The sequence below is a fragment of the Panulirus ornatus genome, chromosome 18 (genome assembly GCF_036320965.1).
Source record: "Panulirus ornatus isolate Po-2019 chromosome 18, ASM3632096v1, whole genome shotgun sequence".
Classification (NCBI taxonomy): Eukaryota; Metazoa; Arthropoda; class Malacostraca; order Decapoda; family Palinuridae; genus Panulirus; species Panulirus ornatus.
In genome coordinates this window covers 51,468,744-51,492,394 of record NC_092241.1, presented here as the reverse complement: position 1 = coordinate 51,492,394, position 23,651 = coordinate 51,468,744, and the positions used below count along the sequence as shown (strand labels likewise).

Below are 23,651 nucleotides of genomic sequence, written 5' to 3'. Positions count from 1 at the left end.
TATAAACATACGTCCACACACGCAAATATACATACCTACACAGCTTTCCATGGTTTACCCCAGACGCTTCACATGCCTTGATTCAATCCACTGACAGCACGTCAACCCCGGTATACCACATCGCTCCAATTCACTCTATTCCTTGCCCTCCTTTCACCCTCCTGCATGTTCAGGCCCCAATCACACAAAATCTTTTTCACTCCATCTTTCCACCTCCAATTTGGTCTCCCTCTTCTCCTTGCTCCCTCCACCTCAGACACATATATCCTCTTGGTCAATCTTTCCTCACTCATCCTCTCCATGTGCCCAAACCACTTCAAAACACCCTCTTCTGCTCTCTCAACCACGCTCTTTTTATTTCCACACATCTCTCTTACCCTTACGTTACTCACTCGATCAAACCACCTCACACCACACATTGTCCTCAAACATCTCATTTCCAGCACATCCATCCTCCTGCACACAACTCTATCCATAGCCCACGCCTCGCAACCATACAACATTGTTGGAACCACTATTCCTTCAAACATACCCATTTTTGCTTTCCGAGATAATGTTCTCGACTTCCACACATTCTTCAAGGCCCCCAGAATTTTCGCCCCCTCCCCCACCCTATGATCCACTTCCGCTTCCATGGTTCCATCCGCTGCCAGATCCACTCCCAGATATCTAAAACACTTCACTTCCTCCAGTTTTTCTCCATTCAAACTCACCTCCCAATTGACTTGACCCTCAACCCTACTGTACCTAATAACCTTGCTCTTATTCATATTTACATGTATGTGTTACATACAGAAATAAAATCTGCACAGAACATCTGTGACTGGACTGATGCAAATCTTAAATGAATATTTCATACTGGTAACTGTCCTTAGGCTGAAGTTATGAAATTCACTACTAATGTTGGGAAGTACGTTTACATTATCAATTTCTGTCATCCATTAACTCAAAGTATGCTACCTCGCTAACGAAGGAGACAGCGACAAAGCAAAATAAATATAAATGTTATGCTTATGGTTTCAAGAAGTAAGAGTATGAAAGTACAAAACACTTTCAAAAGCTTTGGTAAAAGAGGAAATCAGTTATTTATTAATAACCAAAGCTCACTCAAACTGATTAATGTACATACCCGCCATCTCTCATCACGCTGGTCTTCCATTGCCTTGTGAGGAGGAGCAAAATCCTCCATTCTTTTCTTCATCTCCTCCTGTAATCAGTATAGTAAGATTTTATACAACAGAACAAAGATACAAGTAAAGATTTTACCTCAATGGCTAAAACTGGGGTGCCTAAATGTGCACAGCTATGCTAAAGATGAAAAATAAGTGATATGTCAGATGAGAAATACCTTGATGCTATGACTCTGTGCAAAACAAAGTCAAACGAAAAGGGGGTGGAATGGTTTGGCAACGTTCACAGTATAGAATCAGCAACTAGTGAGAGACCAAAACCAGAAGATATGGCTCATACGATGAGGAATCAGATGTAGAATTGTGTTAAAAAGTGTAACGACATGATTCTGACTGATGTAAATCAGAATCAAGCTGAACTATGAGATGGGTGATCAATGTATTTCCCCAAGTATGAGTTGCCTTCAGAATGAGTTCTGGACATATTTCATGCAATAATACCTTGTACTTCTATTCTCAGACAATTTAAAAACTGGAAGAAGACATCAAGGGAGCACTGATAGGCCATGCGATTTGTCTGTATTAGATCCAGATGCACTGAGATAGGAACTCTATGAGAAATAGAGGGAGAGTGCAAGGAAGCACTGATGTGCCATGCTGTTTGTATTAAATCCAGATGTATGGAGAGACAAACTTTATGGGAATGCAACAGCAACTGGTATTAAATCTAACTAATTAAATATGAACAAACATGGCATCTCCTCGCATACTTTCCAAAACTGTACACTTTTTTCCTAGTTCTCGAAAATTTCTCGTGTAAAACAGTATTCTGACCTTCATTAAATGAGTTAAGAGCCCAGTATCTTGCAAGTTGTGACAATGACATGGAAAAAACAATTAACAAAAAACTGGGAGTGCTAATGTGATATAAGAGAGGATGAAGTCCTATTGGTAAAGTGCTTTGTTGTCTCATAATATTGCACAGTGGTGCACATGATCTACCCGATGCATATAACCACAAGGAAAATGAATCACATCAAGTTCCCAAGTGCACTTTCTTGTAATGATCACATCATTAGGGGAGATACACAAATGAAATAGAAGACGTAGAACAATCAACTGATGTACATGGTCCTGTGAGCATTGAGGAATGTGTGGAAAGGGTGGTCACTACCTGGAAATGTGAAAACTGCCATGACTGAAGGCACAGTAGTCATCAAGGTGTTGTATGGACGCAAGGTGTAGGACACAGAATAAAATTTCAGAAGGGGGTAAATGTGTTGGAAATGGATGTGTGGGCATTATGTAGAGTGAAGAGGCTTGTTTGAGTAAGAAATGGCAAAGTATGGGAGAGGTGTGGCAATAGAAAGAGTATCGTTGAGATTTACACAAGACAGACAGACAATTGGAGGACTGACTGGCCCACAACTGGGTCGTCTGTAGTCGTAATGTATTTTCTCGTCTCCCAAGTGCATAACTTCACAACTGTCTACTTTAATATTAAACTTTGTTGTAATGAATCATTTGCCATCTGTCTGACCACTCTCCTAGTAAGTTAAGATCTCCGAATCATTTTGCAGTCCCACCTGTTTACAGCTCTACCTCCTACTTTAGTAACAGAAGCAAATTTGGAGCTCTTAGGTATGAGACCAAGTACTAGGATAGTAGGTAGTAGCTGGTAGGCAGCCACAGACCTGGGAGGTATATCAACAGTACCATCCGCCTGGGTATAGGGAGGTTAGTGATGGCTGAAAAGCGAGCCAGCACTTCAGCAGGTGTCAAGCTGTACTCCTATAATCCCGGGAGCTGTCCATTCTTTGTCTCACCCACACTTGGCCCACTAGTATTTTGACCAAAAACACACAATCTCTCATCACATGTAATACTTGACAACACTCGATTCACACGACTCATTCCATGTGACTTTAGATTTTCCTGCGGAAAGCGCTATGCACTAGCTCTGCCTTTTGAGCAAAATGGAAGGAGCAATAGATAAAGGTAGTAGTGAAGAACATTTGAGAGAAACATTAGGTAAAAGAAGTATTATTTATCTATTTATATTTTGCTTTGTTGCTGGCTCCCGCATTAGCAAGGTAGTGCAAGGAAACAGATGAAAGAAATGGCCCAACCCACCCACATACACACGTATATACACACACATCCACACACGCAAGAAATAGGTAGGAGTATTAGCTGGGAGCATTTGGTAGTAGTAGTACGTTGGAACATTAGGCAAGAACATTTACAAGAGTAGTGGCTAGGAACATTAGGCAAGAGCCTCTGAAAACACCATGCTAGCGTTGCGCTTCCCCAGTGGCCTGTTAAGGGTGAGGCATTTAAGGCCAAGTACCATTGGAATTCAGTTATGGGGATTTTTGAGGTAGCCACCTTCAATGGCATCATAGACATAAGCAGATGGATATACATATAGAAGGGGAAATATGCAAAGGTGTGGAACTAGGTGTGGATAGGGCACTTTGGTTTCAGGCCATTACATATGAAAACTATAAGGAGTGCATGAGCAAATGATGCCATTTCTATGTAAGTTCCTGGTGCTAAGTTGCCAATCTGGGAAATTATGAGCTAGCATAAGGGAAAAAGAAAAAGTCTAGTTTATAGATTGATCTGCATCTTGCTTGAAGAGCAGATTTTTCTTTAAGCCTAAAGATAACTATATAACTAACATATGTTCCTTCTTTTGGAAAATTAAAAAAAAAAACGAGAGGGGAGGATTTCCAGCCACCCGCTCCCTCCCCTTTTAGTCGCCTTCTACGACACGCAGGGAATACGTGGGAAGTATTCTTTCTCCCCTATCCCCAGGGATAACAGAGAAGGGGGCCAGGTGAGGATTTTCCCTCTAAGGCCCAGTCCTCTGTTCTTAATGCTACCTCGCAAATGCGGGAAATGGCGAATCGTATGAAAAAAAAACAAAAAAACTAACATATGATTAAGAGTAAATGAAATGTAACCCAATATGAAAAAAACTTTCCTCATACCTCAGTGGAGTAGTCAACGAACAGGTTCTTTGGGTTGGAAACGGGCCATTTGACACCATGTAGGGCTACACGAGTCTCTTGGGCTTGGTCCTCCGTTTCATACTGAAAATAAAAAAGGTGACTATAAAAAAAACTGGGAGGACATGCTGATCAAGAAACTAAGTGGGCTATTAAAAGTAAATGCTACTTCTACCAATTACAGCTTAGAGGTTACAATCTAGACTGCATCAGTTATCCAACATAGGTACACTGAATCAAATGCAAGACTGCTAGACTGAGAACATACATAACAGCCCACCTAAATCATCAGTTAACCACTAACTATAGCATAATGAAGAGTAAAAAACTTTCAATAAAAGAGGAGGTACAACTGAAAGGCAAACTGGTGGCTCACATCTTGTAATCATGTTAAAAAAGTTATTACAAAAATCATACCTATTTTCCTCTCAAATTAAATGATATAAAAGGCATGTGGAAGAATAATGGGAAAGCTCCTAGAAAACTCCTAATTCTAAATCGCATGCATGGAGGATTTCCAAAATGCTGTTAAGAAATGTAATAATGAGCGTAGAGCATGTATAAGAATAGGTGATGATTTGAAAGTGGGAATATCTTCATAGTTCAATTTCTTCATGAAGAGGGTATACATGATATGAATTCAAGGTTCAATCATGAGTACTCTGCTAAATCACAATAAAAAATAATTCCCATAGTTATACGCAGTTGATATTGTGCTGTTAGCTGAATTAAAAGAAATTGATAGAATGGTACACTGCTCTTTTGAATTTGATAAAATGGTACATTGCCCTGAGAGGCATTAAAGTTCTTAAGTTATGGAGACTCTGTAGGGCCACCCCTTTGAGTGAGCCAGTTGGAACAGGCATCAGAGATATAGAGAGATGGATAGATAGCTCTGAGTTACAGTGTAAAATAAGTTTGAATGGTGAAGAATTCGAAGTCATCAAATTGTCTTAGAATCTGGGACTGAAATTCAGTAGGAACTGTGTTGGTAAAGTTGAAGCTGACAGTCACCTTGAAAGATAAAAAAATAATGATGCGTTGAATGACCCCCTGGGATACTTTGAAAGATCAGAAAATGAAAATGCAAAAATATTCATTCTTTCTTTCATACCTGGGGAAGTACATGAATGAGTCTTAAGATGGTACGACCATGCAGATTGTACAGCAGATGACTGAATGGTCAATCATATATAGTGTTACATAAGTAAAACGGGAAAGTTGAGAGTAAATGTGAATAAGAGCAAGGTTATTAGGTTCAATGGGATAGAGGGTCAAGTTAACTAGGAAGCAAGTCTCAATTGAGATAAATTGGAGGAAATGAAGTGTTTTAGATATCCGAGTGTGGACATAGCAGCAAATGGAACCATGGAAGCAGAAGCGAGTCACAGGGTGGGGGAGGGGGCGAAGGTTCTGGGAGCAATGAAAAATGTATGGAAGGAGGGAACGTTATCTTGGAGAGCAAAAATGAGTATGTTTACAGGAACAGTAGTTCCAACAATATCATATGGTTGCATGGCATGGAATATAGATAGGGCTGTGTGGAGGAGGGTGGATGTGTTGGAAATCAAATGTTTTGAGGACATGTGGTGAGGTAGTTTGATCGAGTAAGTAATGAAAGAAGTGGATCATAGGGTGGATCATAGGGTGGGGGAGGGGGCGAAAATCCTGGGAGCCTTGAAAAATGGGTGGAAGTCGAGAACATTATCTCGGAAAGCAAAAATGGGTATGTTTGAAGGAATAGTGGTTCCAACAATGTTGTATGGTTGTGAGGCGTGGGCTATGGATAGAGTTGTGTGCAGGAGGATGGATGTGCTGGAAATGAGATGTTTGAGGACAATGTGTGGTGTGAGGTGGTTTGATTGAGTAAGTAACGTAAGGGTAAGAGAGATGTGTGGAAATAAAAAGACCGTGGTTGAGAGAGCAGAAGAGGGTGTTTTGAAATGGTTTGGGTACATGGAGAGAATGAGTGAGGAAAGACTGACCAAGAGGATATATGTGTCGGAGGTGGAGGGAACGAGGAGAAGTGGGAGACCAAATTGGAGGTGGAAAGATGGAGTGAAAAAGATTTTGTGTGATCGGGGCCTGAACATGCAGGAGGGTGAAAGGAGGGCAAGGAATAGAGTGAATTGGATCGATGTGGTATACCGGGGTTGACGTGCTGTCAGTGGATTGAATCAGGGCATGTGAAGTGTCTGGGGTAAACCATGGAAAGCTGTGTAGGTATGTATATTTGCGTGTGTGGACGTATGTATATACATGTGTATGGGGGTGGGTTGGGCCATTTCTTTCGTCTGTTTCCTTGCGCTACCTCACAAACGCGGGAGACAGTGGCAAAAAAAAAAAAAAAAAAAAAAAAAAAAAAAAAAAAAAAGTCTATGTCTGCATATGTGTATGTACATGTATATGGGTATATGTAGTTATATGTTGACATGTAAATGTGCATGTATGGGAACTTATCGTGTTTCATTTCCCATGGACTCGTAGGAATATATAAATAAGTGAAGGCACAAAAAAAAGACAAAGACCATAAAGCAAACAAAATGAGAGACTGAAAAACATTTAAGACAGACTTATCATGAATGAAAAAATGATGCCAAGAGTGAATCATTTAAGGCTAATGATATGTCTTAGATAAGAGTGCCATAAGAATGTATTTTTGACTCATGCACAGGAAGCATGTTTTTTGTGGTGGTGGTGAGACAGATTTTCATCCTACTCAATAAATCAATGTGCACAGTGGAAAAGTAAAAAAGCACCTATATATGGGAGTAGGTTCACATTTTACTTCATACTGAGCCTAACTTGAGGAAATGTAGTGTCTGCAAAAGGCAATGTCCATCACCATATATTTTCAGAGGCAATGCAAGGATAAGTTTTATTGTCGGCAAATGCATCACATGACTCTCTAGGTGAAATCACACAGCTGGTCAATAATGCATCATATGACACTGTCTGGGGGGAAGGCGTCATACATCTGGTTGCCGAGACTAGTGCTTCTAATGGAGTGAACACCAGCAATCAGCCTCAGTATGCCTCAGGGCATCTTTAAAGAACAATAATTTCTTTACTCCTGCAACCAGCTACTTCATTTTTGGAATTTTGCTTCTGGGCACTGTTTTCTTCCACCTGTAGTTCATGATGGGTGGCTCTTACCTTTCTATGATAAAGAAAGCATGAATTCTTGCCCAGAAGCAAGGAAATGGGACACACAAAAGATTTCCAAGTGTGCTTGGTGCTGAGAAGACATGATCAGACAACTGCTTCCTATAACACCTCATTAAAGACTCGCCTCAATTGGGAGATTAAGACCCTATGTATCAAAAACATGGACCTAGAATACTTCAGAACCCTTGCCAATTCCATGTCCCAATATCTGCAGATGGCAATCACAGCCAAAATAATATGCAAGACATCACCTTTTGGATGTTAATGTGCTGAGAGGTGCAACTGGAGGGATGTCTGATCATTATCTTGTGGAGGCTAAGGTGAAGATTTGTATGGGTTTTCAGAAAAGAAGAGAGAATGTTGGGGTGAAGAGGGTGGTGAGAGTGAGCGAGCTTGAGAAGGAGACCTGTGTGAGGAAGTACCAGGAGAGACTGAGTACAGAATGGAAAAAGGTGAGAACAATGGAAGTAAGGGGAGTGGGGGAGGAATGGGATGTATTTAGGGAATCAGTGATGGATTGCGCAAAAGATGCTTGTGGCATGAGAAGAGTGGGAGGTGGGTTGATTAGAAAGGGTAGTGAGTGGTGGGATGAAGAAGTAAGAGTATTAGTGAAAGAGAAGAGAGAGGCATTTGGACGATTTTTGCAGGGAAAAAATGCAATTGAGTGGGAGATGTATAAAAGAAAGAGACAGGAGGTCAAGAGAAAGGTGCAAGAGGTGAAAAAAAGGGCAAATGAGAGTTGGGGTGAGAGAGTATCATTAAATTTTAGGGAGAATAAAAAGATGTTCTGGAAGGGGGTAAATAAAGTGCGTAAGACAAGGGAGCAAATGGGAACTTCAGTGAAGGGCGCAAATGGGGAGGTGATAACAAGTAGTGGTGATGTGAGAAGGAGATGGAGTGAGTATTTTGAAGGTTTGTTGAATGTGTTTGATGATAGAGTGGCAGATATAGGGTGTTTTGGTCGAGGTGGTGTGCAAAGTGAGAGGGTTAGGGAAAATGATTTGGTAAACAGAGAAGAGGTAGTGAAAGCTTTGCGGAAGATGAAAGCCGGCAAGGCAGCAGGTTTGGATGGTATTGCAGTGGAATTTATTAAAAAAGGGGGTGACTGTACTGTTGACTGGTTGGTAAGGTTATTTAATGTATGTATGACTCATGGTGAGGTGCCTGAGGATTGGCGGAATGAGTGCATAGTGCCATTGTACAAAGGCAAAGGGGATAAGAGTGAGTGCTCAAATTACAGAGGTATAAGTTTGTTGAGTATTCCTGGTAAATTATATGGGAGGGTATTGATTGAGAGGGTGAAGGCATGTACAGAGCATCAGATTGGGGAAGAGCAGTGTGGTTTCAGAAGTCGTAGAGGATGTGTGGATCAGGTGTTTGCTTTGAAGAATGTATGTGAGAAATACTTAGAAAAGCAAATGGATTTGTATGTAGCATTTATGGATCTGGAGAAGGCATATGATAGAGTTGATAGAGATGCTCTGTGGAAGGTATTAAGAATATATGGTGTGGGAGGAAAGTTGTTAGAAGCAGTGAAAAGTTTTTATCGAGGATGTAAGGCATGTGTATGTGTAGGAAGAGAGGAAAGTGATTGGTTCTCAGTGAATGCAGGTTTGCGGCAGGGGTGTGTGATGTCTCCATGGTTGTTTAATTTGTTTATGGATGGGGTTGTTAGGGAGGTAAATGCAAGAGTTTTGGAAAAAGGGGCAAGTATGAAGTCTGTTGGGGATGAGAGAGCTTGGGAAGTGAGTCAGTTGTTGTTCGCTGATGATACAGCGCTGGTGGCTGATTCATGTGAGAAACTGCAGAAGCTGGTGACTGAGTTTGGTAAAGTGTGTGGAAGAAGAAAGTTAAGAGTAAATGTGAATAAGAGCAAGGTTATTAGGTACAGTAGGGTTGAGGGTCAAGTCAACTGGGAGGTGAGTTTGAATGGAGAAAAACTGGAGGAAGTGAAGTGTTTTAGATATCTGGGAGTGGATCTGGCAGCAGATGGAACCATGGAAGCAGAAGTGGATCATAGGGTGGGGGAGGGGGCGAAAATTCTGGGGGCCTTGAAGAATGTGTGGAAGTCGAGAACATTATCTCGGAAAGCAAAAATGGGTATGTATGAAGGAATAGTGGTTCCAACAATGTTGTATGGTTGCGAGGCGTGGGCTATGGATAGAGTTGTGCGCAGGAGGATGGATGTGCTGGAAATGAGATGTTTGAGGACAATGTGTGGTGTGAGGTGGTTTGATCGAGTGAGTAACGTAAGGGTAAGAGAGATGTGTGGAAATAAAAAGAGTGTGGTTGAGAGAGCAGAAGAGGGTGTTTTGAAGTGGTTTGGGCACATGGAGAGGATGAGTGAGGAAAGATTGACCAAGAGGATATATGTGTCGGAGGTGGAGGGAACAAGGAGAAGGAGACCAAATTGGAGGTGGAAAGATGGAGTGAAAAAGATTTTGTGTGATCGGGGCCTGAACATGCAGGAGGGTGAAAGGAGGGCAAGGAATAGAGTGAATTGGAGCGATGTGGTATACCGGGGTTGACGTGCTGTCAGTGGATTGAATCAAGGCATGTGAAGCGTCTGGGGTAAGCCATGGAAAGCTGTGTAGGTATGTATATTTGCGTGTGTGGACGTATGTATATACATGTGTATGGGGATGGGTTGGGCCATTTCTTTCGACAAAGTATAATAAAAAAACATAATCACCTTCGAAAAGTATGGGAAGTGAAACGTTTTTTGTGGACACTTATTATGTCTAGTGCGGTGAGGTGAATTTAAACTTTTTAAACTTTCAATGGCATTCTTAATTTTTCACTTTGCTTGCCAAGCTAATTTGTCTGGAAGCTATCTTTATTCACACAACCACCACACACAGAATAACACCTATGCAATGAAATCAAAAATCCTTTCTCTGGCACAATGATCTCAAAACCATAAACAATTCATTCACTTATCGGGCCACCTCTTCTGAAGCCTACATCTTCTAGTAATTTCAACTTCACAATAGCTTCTAGACCAAATTATCATTTACTATGCATCCTTTAAGGTAACATTATCCTATTGACTGTTAGCCTTGAATTTCAAAAGATTCTTCACAACACACATCTTTATGAACGTACCATAGCAAGACACTTTGACTTTATGTTGTCAATCCAAAATCCATTGTCAACCAGCCTTCCCGTCCTCTGAAGAAGTTCCCGCAGCTGATTAATAGTGAATGGACGCACTAGATTTTGAACATACACAACTCTGGATGGTGGATTACGAGCTGCTGGGATAGCTGGCTTGCTGGTTGGAATGGGCCCTTCAAACATGTGAATCTTGCGAACTGGTTCTGAAAAAGAAGTTACCACACAATGACAAACTAGTTTTATGCAGACATTGGGGGGGAAAAAGCAAACAGAAAAAGTAATAAAACAAATCACAGAGCCATACATTCACTTAGTACACTGCAACTTATGAACAATGTGTGTGTGTGTGGTGTTCTTTCAAATTTGATCTTTATACTTCCAGTGGTATACCATCCAAAAAAGAAGTAATATCTGGTGGCTGGTGGCTGATTCATGTGAGAAACTGCAGAAGCTGGTGACTGAGTTTGGTAAAGTGTGTGAAACAAGAAAGTTAAGAGTAAATGTGAATAAGAGCAAGGTTATTAGGTACAGTTGGGTTGAGGGTCAAGTCAATTGGGAGGTAAGTTTGAATGGAGAAAAACTGGAGGAAGTAAAGTGTTTTAGATATCTGGGAGTGGATCTGGCAGCGGATGGAACCATGGAAGCGGAAGTGGATCATAGGGTGGGGGAGGGGGCGAAAATTCTGGGAGCCTTGAAGAATGTGTGGACGTCGAGAACATTATCTTGGAAAGCAAAAATGGGTATGTTTGATAGTGGTTCCAACAATGTTGTATGGTTGCGAGGCGTGGGCTATGGATAGAGTTGTGTGCAGGAGGATGGATGTGCTGGAAATGAAATGTTTGAGGACAATGTGTGGTGTGAGGTGGTTTGATCGAGTAAGTAACGTAAGGGTAAGAGAGATGTGTGGAAATAAAAAGAGTGTGGTTGAGAGAGCAGAAGAGGGTGTTTTGAAATGGTTTGGGCACATGGAGAGAATGAGTGAGGAAAGATTGACCAAGAGGATATATGTGTCGGAGGTGGAGGGAACGAGGAGAAGTGGGAGACCAAATTGGAGGTGGAAAGATGGAGTGAAAAAGATTTTGTGTGATCGGGGCCTGAACATGCAGGAGGGTGAAAGGAGGGCAAGGAATAGAGTGAATTGGATCGATGTGGTATACCAGGGTTGACGTGCTGTCAGTGGATTGAATCAGGGCATGTGAAGCGTTTGGGGTAAACCATGGAAAGCTGTGTAGGTATGTATATTTGCGTGTGTGGACGTATGTATATACATGTGTATGGGGGAGGGTTGGGCCAATTCTTTCGTCTGTTTCCTTGTGCTACCTCGCAAACGCGGGAGACAGCGAAGAAAAAAAAAAAAAAAAAAAAAAAAAAAAAAATCTTTGGAAAGTGGGTATCAGTCAGTTTCAATATTATCCTCGTTATCATTAGTATTATATATGACATCATTATTACATGACAGAGGCTGAGCATGAATGAATGTGGCCTTTTTTGTTCGTTTTCCTGAAGCTACCTCGCTGATCCAGGGAGTGGCATCGCCACACTTTCCATAAAGGATCTCCAAAACCCTATCCAGTGCTTTCTCAAAATCCATACATGCCAGATACGAATCTCTGTTTCTCAAAGCATTTATCCCACAAATTCTTCACAGCAAACAACTGATTATTTGATTATATTATAGGGGAGAGAGAATACTTCCCACGTATTCCCTGCGTGTTGTAGAAGGCGATTAAAAGGGAAGGGAGCGGGGGGCTGGAAATCCTCCCATTTTTTTTCCCCCCCCATAGAAGGAACAGAGAAGGGGGCCAGATGAGGATATTCCCTCAAAGGCCCAGTCCTCTGTTCTTAACACAACCTCGCTAATGCGGGAAATGGCGAATAGTATGAAAGAAAGAAAGAATATTACATTAAATATCATAAACCAATATATTGTCCAATTACCCTTCTTTTTACAATAATTTTTTTCTTCACATATACAAAACTAAAAACTTACCTCCTATGCATTTCATATTAAGTGTGGTCAAAAAAGTGAAAAAGCTTACTTTCTTCAGGTGTGGAAGATCGTTTCTTTGACCTCAATGGCATTGGGGACACTTCCCTCACTTCACGTCTTGGCTTGGATTCTGCCCTATCCTCCGTTTCTTCCTTGGAAGCTGTGTGATACAATGTTGGTGGAGGTTCAGGGCCCTCAAAATCACTTGCCTCACCAGACTCAGGACCTGAGTCTTCACCCATGTGAACTTCTGAGGCAGATAGTGGCTTCACATCTGGGATTATGGTCTGAAAAATAAACTTTAATTATAATAAAAAAAGTAGTAAAGGAAAATTAAATTTGCACTCATAAGATGAAAAACATTAGCCTTTTCAGTGTGCAATTTGTTTTTAACCTTTTCATGCATAAAAAAGAGTAAAGCAAAATTTTTTTTATGAATAGGTGCACATCAAAAAATATACAAGCCAATACTGTACTTTTTCTTATAAACTGAGACAGCTATTCCTGGTTTAGTAAAGGCACATTAATTACAAATTTAGCTAATCTTAAATAAATTTCTCACCATTTTTTTTTTTCTACACTAGAGGTTCGTCATGGACAAAAGTCCACATCAAGGCTGGGCCTCAATTGAAATATATATAGAGATTAATGAAAGGGGAAAAAGAGAGAAGTTAAAGTATCTATGAATTCTGGAGGAAGTGAAAAACCTTCCTTTTAAAAACTGCCAGGTCATAGTTACTGGGAATGTCAAGAGAGGGTAGAGTTTCAAAGCTTCAAGGTGTTGGGAAAGAAACTGTTAAAACGGCCCATCCTTGAGTTGCCAACAATCTCACAGTAATCACGGGATGCAAAAGCTAAACGAGTGCTACATAGTTTAGCTAGTAGTGGGGGAACAGAAGCATCCAGTTCTTGGGAGTAAAAATCCAAGATGGAAAGAGAACCAACATTGCAGAACACGGAAAGTGGGTCAATTTTTCAAGTTAGCCTGGAAGAATTGAAGTCAGACTGATTTAACTGTCAATTAAGGAAGCAGAGTTACAGTTACCCAACACAGGATGTGAGAACAGAACTCCATACAAGGATGGATCAATCAATCTTTTGTGTTAACTGAGGAACTATTCCAAAGGAAAAAATTTTGACATCTAAACCAGACTCCCAGTTTCTTGAAGGGAGACTTAGCTAATTCTGTAATGTCGGGTTTCAAAGATAGTGTGGATGTTACAGAAATACCAAGAATGTTCATCAAGTCAAAAGGTGGAAATATAGATCCATAAAAGGAACGAATTAAGTTGTAAGGAATTTTCAATTAAGGCAGAAACTGGATCTACGAGGCACCAGAGTTCGTCTACCCCATTATATATTCTATCCAAGTTAGAGGTTCTTGAGGAACTTGTGTCAAGATGATAAACAGATGAAAGAAAAAAAGGATCAGTGGGATGTGGAGGAATGCAGTGCTGAGTCGTTAGCATACGAGTGCTTTTAGTTGTTTGTACAAGAAAGGATATCATTGATAAAAAGGAGGAAAGAAGACAACTGGAGAGAACCTTGAGGGACACTGATGTTGAAAGAGAAAAGGTTGATCCATCAACAACCACAGACAGATTGGCCACAGACAAAGCAACTACACAGGATTCCTATAACTTTCAGGGATGATGACCAGACATTAGTAAGATAAGGAAGAATATCACCAGTGTATCTTGCCTCTGGTGATCAAAGAGAAGACAGATTCATGATGTCTGAGAATATGGGAATCAAAGGATTCAATACTATGGGAAAAGTAGAGGTCAAAGCTACATGATGATAGATAATGGATGGAAATAGATTGGAAGAGTACTGGAGGGAGAGAAATGAGAGAAGAATGAATGGAATGGCGTATGCATGGAGGTTTGTAAGGACAGAGGTAAGTGGAGACTTTTCCCATGGCCACACCCCACCCCCCCAGTTGAGAGTTCCCAGAGCACATGGGCATCAATTATATAAGTAGATACACTTAGAACAGTTATTGTTCGTAGGGATGGAACGTACTTGCAGATGCTTCCATGAAAGAAAAGATCTAAAGCGTTCTAGCCTTTAAACAGTAAAGGAACAAACGAGCAAGCACAGGTGCAAGTTCAGAGGCACAATCTTTCAGTACATGGGGATGGATGTCGCTGAGTCCATAAACTTTGCTTGTGTCCATAAAGAAACACTTTTCAAACAGTTTGAAAAGGAGACGACCAGCAAGGGAACAGCTTTGTTTCTGTTCATATGATTACATGTGCAAGTTTTCAAACAATCTATTTCTTTTAAAGAAAGAGGTATGTTAATAAGAAGAATCTGCTTTGTCTGGTTGAAAGTGCTGAAGAGAGTGTACTAAATTGATCTATACATATGGAAAGAATGAGAGAGGAGAGCTTAACAAAAAGAATATATATGTCTGATGAGGAGGGAACATGGAAAAGGGGTGGATTTAACTGGAAATGGAAGGCTGGAGTGAATAGAATTTTGACTGCTCAGGGTACAAACATGCAGGAGGGTGAAAAGCATCCACAGGACAGAATTAACTGGAGCGATGTGGCAACAGGATCAGCATATTGTCAATGGACTGAACCCAGGCACGTGAAGCATCAGAGGTGCACCAAAGAAAGTTCAATAGGCCCTGGTTGTGGACAGGAGGCTGTGGTTTTGGTGCATTACACATGACAACTGGATGCAAGTGAATGTTGCCTTTTCTTTGTCTGTTCCTAGTGTTACATCACTTAACGCAAGAACCAGAGAACAAGTATGAAGAAAATCAGTGGCATCAAATAATGGTGAGCACATCAAGGGTGCAAGTCAGTGTGTTAGTCCAATGTTTCCATGTAGAGGGCATTACACAAAATATGAGCAAAGGTGGGTATTTGTGGTGCACAATATGACCATGGAAAAACAGAAGTGATATTTTGCTGTATTGTGTGCTAAATCTCAAAAATGGAAGGCCTTCTCAAAGATATAGGGAGAGATTGCTGAATGAAGGCAGCATGTATGAATATTTATTTATTTATTTATTATACTTTGTCGCTGTCTCCCGCGTTTGCGAGGTAGCGCAAGGAAACAGACGAAAGAAATAGCCCAACCCCCCCCATACACATGTATATACATATGTCCACACACGCAAATATACATACCTACACAGCTTTCCATGGTTTACCCCAGACGCTTCACATGCCTTGATTCAATCCACTGACAGCACGTCAACCCCGGTATACCACATCGATCCAATTCACTCTATTCCTTGCCCTCCTTTCACCCTCCTGCATGTTCAGGCCCCGATCACACAAAATCTTTTTCACTCCATCTTTCCACCTCCAACTTGGTCTCCCTCTTCTCCTCGTTCCCTCCACCTCCGACACATATATCCTCTTGGTCAATCTTTCCTCACTCATTCTCTCCATGTGCCCAAGCCACTTCAAAACACCCTCTTCTGCTCTCTCAACCATGCTCTTTTTATTTCCACACATCTCTCTTACCCTTACGTTACTCACTCGATCAAACCACCTCACACCACACATTGTCCTCAAACATCTCATTTCCAGCACATCCATCCTCCTGTGCACAACTCTATCCATAGCCCACGCCTCGCAACCATACAACATTGTTGGAACCACTATTCCTTCAAACATACCCATTTTTGCTTTCCGAGATAATGTTCTCGACTTCCAAACATTCTTCAAGGCCCCCAGAATTTTCGCCCCCTCCCCCACCCTATGATCCACTTCCGCTTCCATGGTTCCATCCGCTGCCAGATCCACTCCCAGATATCTAAAACACTTCACTTCCTCCAGTTTTTCTCCATTCAAACTCACCTCCCAATTGACTTGACCCTCAACCCTACTGTACCTAATAACCTTGCTCTTATTCACATTTACTCTTAACTTTCTTCTTCCACACACTTTACCAAACTCAGTCACCAGCTTCTGCAGTTTCTCACATGAATCAGCCACCAGCGCTGTATCATCAGCGAACAACAACTGACTCACTTCCCAAGCTCTCTCATCCCCAACAGACTTCATACTTGCCCCTCTTTCCAAAACTCTTGCATTTACCTCCCTAACAACCCCATCCATAAACAAATTAAACAACCATGGAGACATCACACACCCCTGCCGCAAACCTACATTCACTGAGGACCAATCACTTTCCTCTCTTCCTACCCGTACACATGCCTTACATCCTCGATAAAAACTTTTCACTGCTTCTAACAACTTTCCTCCCACACCATATATTCTTAATACCTTCCACAGAGCATCTCTATCAACTCTATCATATGCCTTCTCCATATGAGTGAATTGGATCGATGTGGTATACCAGGGTCGACGTGCTGTCAATGGATTGAATCAGGGCATGTGAAGCGTCTGGGGTAAACCATGGAAAGTTCTGTGGGGCCTGGATGTGGAGAGGGAGCTGTGGTTTCTGGCATTACTGCATGACAGCTAGAGACTGAGTGTGAAGGAATGGGGCCTTTGTTGTCTTTTCCTAGTGCTACCTCGCACACATGATGGGGGAGGGGGATGTTATTCCATGTGTGGCGAGGTGGCGATGGGAATGAATAAAGGCAGACAGTGTGAATTGTGTGCATGTGTATATATGTATGTGTCTGTGTGTGTGTATATATATGTGTACATTGAGATATATGAGTATGTATATTTGCGTGTGTGGACGTGTATGTATATACATGTGTATGGGGGTGGGTTGGGCCATTTCTATCGTCTGTTTCCTTGCGCTACCTTGCAAACGCGGGAGACAGCGACAAAGCAAAATAAATAAATAAATAAATAAATATAAAACATCAGTATCTAAAAGAAATGGGATAACCCTGAGAAATAGGAGCCTCCATGGAGAATTGGAAAGTATGGATGAGTTCAGATCAAGTCAAGGTCAACAACCAAGGGTATGCGAGCTAAAGGTGGCAAATGAAGGGTACATAAGATATGCGAACTTTTTTTTATGGCAACAGTAACGGTGATGATCAAACTTTAAAGACTATAGCATCGAATTATCTACAAATACAATTACAAGTTTATTATTGCCAATATAATGAATTTAATATCCGTACATTGATGAACTATAACAACTATAACAAATGCACTTTAAAACTATAATATTGTATATTATATCGGCAGCTGGGGGGATGTATCATGCACCGAGTATCTTGAGGGTAAGAGTGGCATCCAAATACCAAGACATTGCCAATCCCTGGTTTAGATCTTTTGGAATCATGTTCAATAATAATGGTAGTGGGGAAAACCTGACAAAAAACCTGACAAAAGAGTCATACAAAGGTAAGAACATGATGATGCACTGAAACCTCAGGTGAATGGGAGTATTTGGAAGCATACAGTGAACAAGCAGCTTATTGAGGAAATCTGCCTCAAGTCTCCCAACTATGTATGGATGTAGAATTGTAGTGATTACAGGAAGGAAGCATCAAAAATAAAAGCAAGTGACAAGGGCAACTTTCATACTAAAGCTAGAATCTGGAGGACGTTGATGTGAGGTTATGTGGTATCAAAAAGTCGTTAAAAAGGAACATAGCTGCAAGTCTTTCAGAATGATATGGTCATCAAGAACTCCCCAAGGCCATGACAACAGTCTCCACAACTGGTGAACCCCAGTGCCACGTTTTTGGCCTTTAGTGCCTCACCCTTTCCAGGCCATTAGCAGATGGCAATGCTAATGCATGTCTTCATAGGCTCCTACTTGATGTTCCTACCAACTATTTCTACTTAATGTTCGAATGTTGGGAATTTATGAGATATATGTCAAGATACGTATGATACATTAGAAGGTACAGGGTGATAGAGAAATAGGATATTTAGGAATAAAGTTTTGTAACAATGCTAGAGGGAGGGTCGTTGAAAGCAGAGTCATACGAGGGATTAAAATTCTAAAAAAATGTAATGAACTCTTGTTAAATGGGAAAAATATGTGGTGTGCAAAAAGCTTGCTGAGGAAGTCCACCTCCCAACTCTAATGTTATATTATTATTATACTTTGTCGCTGTCTCCCGCGTTTGCGAGGTAGCGCAAGGAAACAGACGAAAGAAATGGCCCAACCCCCCCCCATACACATGTATATACCTACGTCCACACACGCAAATATACATACCTACACAGCTTTCCATGGTTCACCCCAGACGCTTCACATGCCCTGCTTCAATCCACTGACAGCACGTCAACCCTGGTATACCACATCGCTCCAATTCACTCTATTCCTTGCCCTCCTTTCACCCTCCTGCATGTTCAGGCCCCGATCACACAAAATCTTTTTCACTCCATCTTTCCACCTCCAATTTGGTCTCCCTCTTCTCCTTGTTCCCTCCACCTCCGACACATATATCCTCTTGGTCAATCTTTCCTCACTCATCCTCTCCATGTGCACCAAACCACTTCAAAACACCCTCTTCTGCTCTCTCAACCACGCTCTTTTTATTTCCACACATCTCTCTTACCCTTACGTTACTCACTCGATCAAACCACCTCACACCACACATTGTCCTCAAACATCTCATTTCCAGCACATCCATCCTCCTGCGCACAACTCTATCCATAGCCCACGCCTCGCAACCATACAACATTGTTGGAACCACTATTCCTTCAAACATACCCATTTTTGCTTTCCGAGATAATGTTCTCGACTTCCACACATTCTTCAAGGCCCCCAGGATTTTCGCCCCCTCCCCCACCCTATGATCCACTGCCGCTTCCATGGTTCCATCCGCTGCCAGATCCACTCCCAGATATCTAAAACACTTCACTTCCTCCAGTTTTTCTCCATTCAAACTCACCTCCCAATTGACTTGACCCTCAACCCTACTGTACCTAATAACCTTGCTCTTATTCACATTTACTCTTAACTTTCTTCTTCCACACACTTTTCCAAACTCAGTCACCAGCTTCTGCAGTTTCTCACATGAATCAGCCACCAGCGCTGTATCATCAGCGAACAACAACTGACTCACTTCCCAAGCTCTCTCATCCACAACAGACTTCATACTTGCCCCTCTTTCCAGAACTCTTGCATTTACCTCCCTAACAACCCCATCCATAAACAAATTAAACAACCATGGAGACATCACACACCCCTGCCGCAAACCTACATTCACTGAGAACCAATCACTTTCCTCTCTTCCTACACGTACACATGCCTTACATCCTCGATAAAAACTTTTCACTGCTTCTAACAACTTTCCTCCCACACCATATATTCTTAATACCTTCCACAGAGCATCTCTATCAACTCTATCATATGCCTTCTCCAGATCCATAAATGCTACATACAAATCCATTTGCTTTTCTAAGTATTTCTCACATACATTCTTCAAAGCAAACACCTGATCCACACATCCTCTACGACTTCTGAAACCACACTGCTCTTCCCCAATCTGATGTTCTGTACATGCCTTCACCCTCTCAATCAATACCCTCCCATATAATTTACCAGGAATACTCAACAAACTTATACCTCTGTAATTTGAGCACTCACTCTTATCCCCTTTGCCTTTGTACAATGGCACTATGCACGCATTCCGCCAATCCTCAGGCACCTCACCATGAGTCATACATACATTAAATAACCTTACCAACCAGTCAACAATACAGTCACCCCCTTTTTTAATAAATTCCACTGCAATACCATCCAAACCTGCTGCCTTGCCGGCTTTCATCTTCCGCAAAGCTTTCACTACCTCTTCTCTGTTTACCAAATCATTTTCCCTAACCCTCTCACTTTGCACACCACCTCGACCAAAACACCCTATATCTGCCACTCTATCATCAAACACATTCAACAAACCTTCAAAATACTCACTCCATCTCCTTCTCACATCACCACTATTTGTTATCACCTCCCCACTTGCGCCCTTCACCGAAGGTCCCATTTGCTCCCTTGTCTTACGCACTTTATTTACCTCCTTCCAGAACATCTTTTTATTCTCCCTAAAATTTAATGATACTCTCTCACCCCAACTCTCATTTGCCCTTTTTTTCACCTCTTGCACCTTTCTCTTGACCTCCTGTCTCTTTCTTTTATACATCTCCCACTCAATTGCATTTTTTTCCTGCAAAAATCGTCCAAATGCCTCTCTCTTCTCTTTCACTAATACTCTTACTTCTTCATCCCACCACTCACTACCCTTTCTAATCAACCCACCTCCCACTCTTCTCATGCCACAAGCATCTTTTGCGCAATCCATCACTGATTCCCTAAATACATCCCATTCCTCCCCCACTCCCCTTACTTCCATTGTTCTCACCTTTTTCCATTCTGTACTCAGTCTCTCCTGGTACTTCCTCACACAGGTCTCCTTCTCAAGCTCACTTACTCTCACCACCCTCTTCACCCCAACATTCACTCTTCTTTTCTGAAAACCCATACAAATCTTCACCTTAGCCTCCACAAGATAATGATCAGACATCCCTCCAGTTGCACCTCTCAGCACATTAACATCCAAAAGTCTCTCTTTCGCACGCCTGTCAATTAACACGTAATCCAATAACGCTCTCTGGCCATCTCTCCTACTTACATAAGTATACTTATGTATATCTCGCTTTTTAAACCAGGTATTCCCAATCATCAGTCCTTTTTCAGCACATAAATCTACAAGCTCTTCACCATTTCCATTTACAACACTGAACACCCCATGTATACCAATTATTCCCTCAACTGCCACATTACTCACCTTTGCATTCAAATCACCCATCACTATGACCCGGTCTCGTGCATCAAAACCACTAACACACTCATTCAGCTGCTCCCAAAACACTTGCCTCTCTTGATCTTTCTTCTCATGCCCAGGTGCATATGCACCAATAATCACCCACCTCTCTCCATCAACTTTCAGTTTTACCCATATTAATCGAGAATTTACTTTCTTACACTCTATCACATACTCCCACAACTCCTGTTTCAGTGTTGTAAACTACCTCCACAGCATCACCTGTACTAAACAAAATCTTTGAACTTTTTCATCACACCTCCCACACCCTAATGTATGGATGTGAAATCTAAGCGTATACAGAGTGGATGCATCAAAATAACAGGTGACCTGGGTAACTTTCACACCATGACTGCATTATGAGAACAATCATGTCTTTCCCAATAACTATGACCTGGTACATTTTACAGAAGGATTTTTAACTTCCTCCAAAATTTGTAAATACATTCCTCTCTTTTCTTTTTCCCTTTCATTACTCTATGTATCAACAAAGGCCTGGCCTTGATGTGGACTGTTGTCCATGACTGGAGAAAGAGGAAAAGGGTGCTAAGCAGTCTTTTAGGATGTCATTGTCATGGCCCCTAGTCCTTGGCATCATGGAGTGCTAAGAATCTCCGTGTTTCTGCCTGACTAAAATGCCAATTAGAGAGGAAGGGCTCTGGCAGGAGAAGAACTGGCCACTCCCATGACATTTCCCTCTATGTCAGACATTCCTCTTTTTCTATTCACTATACCAACTTTCGTGGACATTCTAGTAACCTATCCTCAGTTGAACACCATCAGTCTAGTACCTCTCCCAATACCCTGCTTCTGTCCGAGACACAGTTGTCTAGCGATGTTCTCACTAGTCCCTTTTTCATATCTAACTATAACCTACACTCATGATTCTGGTTCAAAGGTGGTGTTTGTGCTTAATCCAACATCAACACACCTGTTGCATAACTCAAGGACCTTGAGTCTCCAAACTTTTCATGTGTCTCAAGGTGTCTCCCTACTAACCCACTTTTCCTGTTCTGCCTACTGCTTTCCTAATTCTACAAATCATATATATCCTTCTTTGAGTATCAAAACTCCTGCCAAGAGAATGTGACATCCTCTCACCTAAAGTCAAGCCTGAAATTGAAATTGACCTCTTTCTAACAGCTGAAAGCAGTTTCTCCTAACTTTATCCCAAAGTCGAGTCTTAACATCTTTACACGAAGCTTGGTTTATTGTCCTACATTTACATATCAGTGTTGTAAACTACCTCCACAGCATCACCTGTACTAAACAAAATCTTTGAACTTTTTCATCACACCTCCCACACCCTAAAACATACAAATATCAGAATAATTTCCCTAAAACGTGCATTTGCAATGAATTTCTTGACATGTGGCTCATGAGTGACAAGTTCAGTACCTGTCCAGTTCTGTTAAGTGGCATTGTTGAACTTCAATGACTGTCACCGGATGACTGGTATGTATCTTACTGGTTAACAAAATAAGAAATCGACCACAGGTTCAGGTTCTTCAGAGAAGCTGTGCTGGGCCACTCCCCTCAAAAAGGATGGGTACCACTGGGTTCCCAAACACTAACCACTGTTTGGATGATGTTAGAGGAATGACGGGACCAAATGCAACATGAGCATTTTGTTGTGTGGGAGCGGTGCAAATGGAAATGTTAGTCTCAACTGATGAATGAACTCAAGTGTGCAAAACAGAAAATGAAAGAGTGCTTATGTAACTGTGGAGGTCCAAATTCCACTTTTACTACACTGGGCATGAGATGATGTGATTGACCAATTCACCTCATCACTATAAAACAAAGTTAATAATGACAAAGAAAGAAGCAGAATACCTTTAACGAAGCAGATGAAATATCCACAGACTTCTTTGATGAAGCATTACCCCACTTCCTTTTCTTGGGTTTATCAGCATCTTCCTCTTCCCGAGATTTGCGAGATAAGCTCACTGAAATTTGAGAAAAAAAAGGTTAAAACTCTAACCGAAAGTGCTCCATTATTTCTTTACTATGTACAACATATGTGCATTATATACAACATAGAATGTGTTCATAAGCCTGTTGTTTATATGTTCCTGATTCTACCTCACTAAACTGGGAGAAATAGTGTAGAGAGAGAGTGCATCAGCTGTCTAGAACATTAACTCTTCATTCTTATTAAGGAGTCCATGAAATGCATAAAACTCTTTTAAAGACTCATGGACAAACAACCTCCACATGTCATATGCAGCTTAGGTGCCTTTGTTCACAAATTCAATTTTGTATCGTACTTTGTATGTTTTATTAATCTGTCAAGCAAACCTAATGCCACATCTAAAATTTTATAAATTTCACAATTACATTCGAATCCACAATAAAAGTTTTCAAAAATATTCTTTTTTTGTACTACTTTTTCCTACCACTTCATTTTTCCCTTATCCGTATAGTAGGGGTGATAAAGTTCTACCTCCACATTCCTTGTGTATCGTAGAAGGCAACTAAGAGGAGAGGGAGAGAGG

At 41.3% G+C, this 23,651-nt stretch overlaps 1 protein-coding gene across 5 annotated transcripts in view; it reads right to left on the bottom strand.

Moving 5' to 3' along the window:
• Window positions 1-23,651, bottom strand: part of LOC139755079 (uncharacterized) — a 192,512-nt gene that overhangs the window by 12,502 nt on the left and 156,359 nt on the right. For all 5 annotated transcript variants that reach the window (XR_011714028.1, XR_011714029.1, XM_071673164.1 and 2 more), the window contains exons 10-14: window positions 22,990-23,102; window positions 12,469-12,706; window positions 10,418-10,632; window positions 4,127-4,228; window positions 1,130-1,207 (exon numbers count right to left, since the gene is read on the bottom strand). Coding sequence is in view for 3 of the 5 variants with exons in the window: in XM_071673164.1 (XP_071529265.1) it covers window positions 1,130-1,207; window positions 4,127-4,228; window positions 10,418-10,632; window positions 12,469-12,706; window positions 22,990-23,102 (746 nt within the window). In the remaining 2 variants the exon portion in view is untranslated. The remainder of the gene's footprint in view (window positions 1-1,129; window positions 1,208-4,126; window positions 4,229-10,417; window positions 10,633-12,468; window positions 12,707-22,989; window positions 23,103-23,651) is intronic.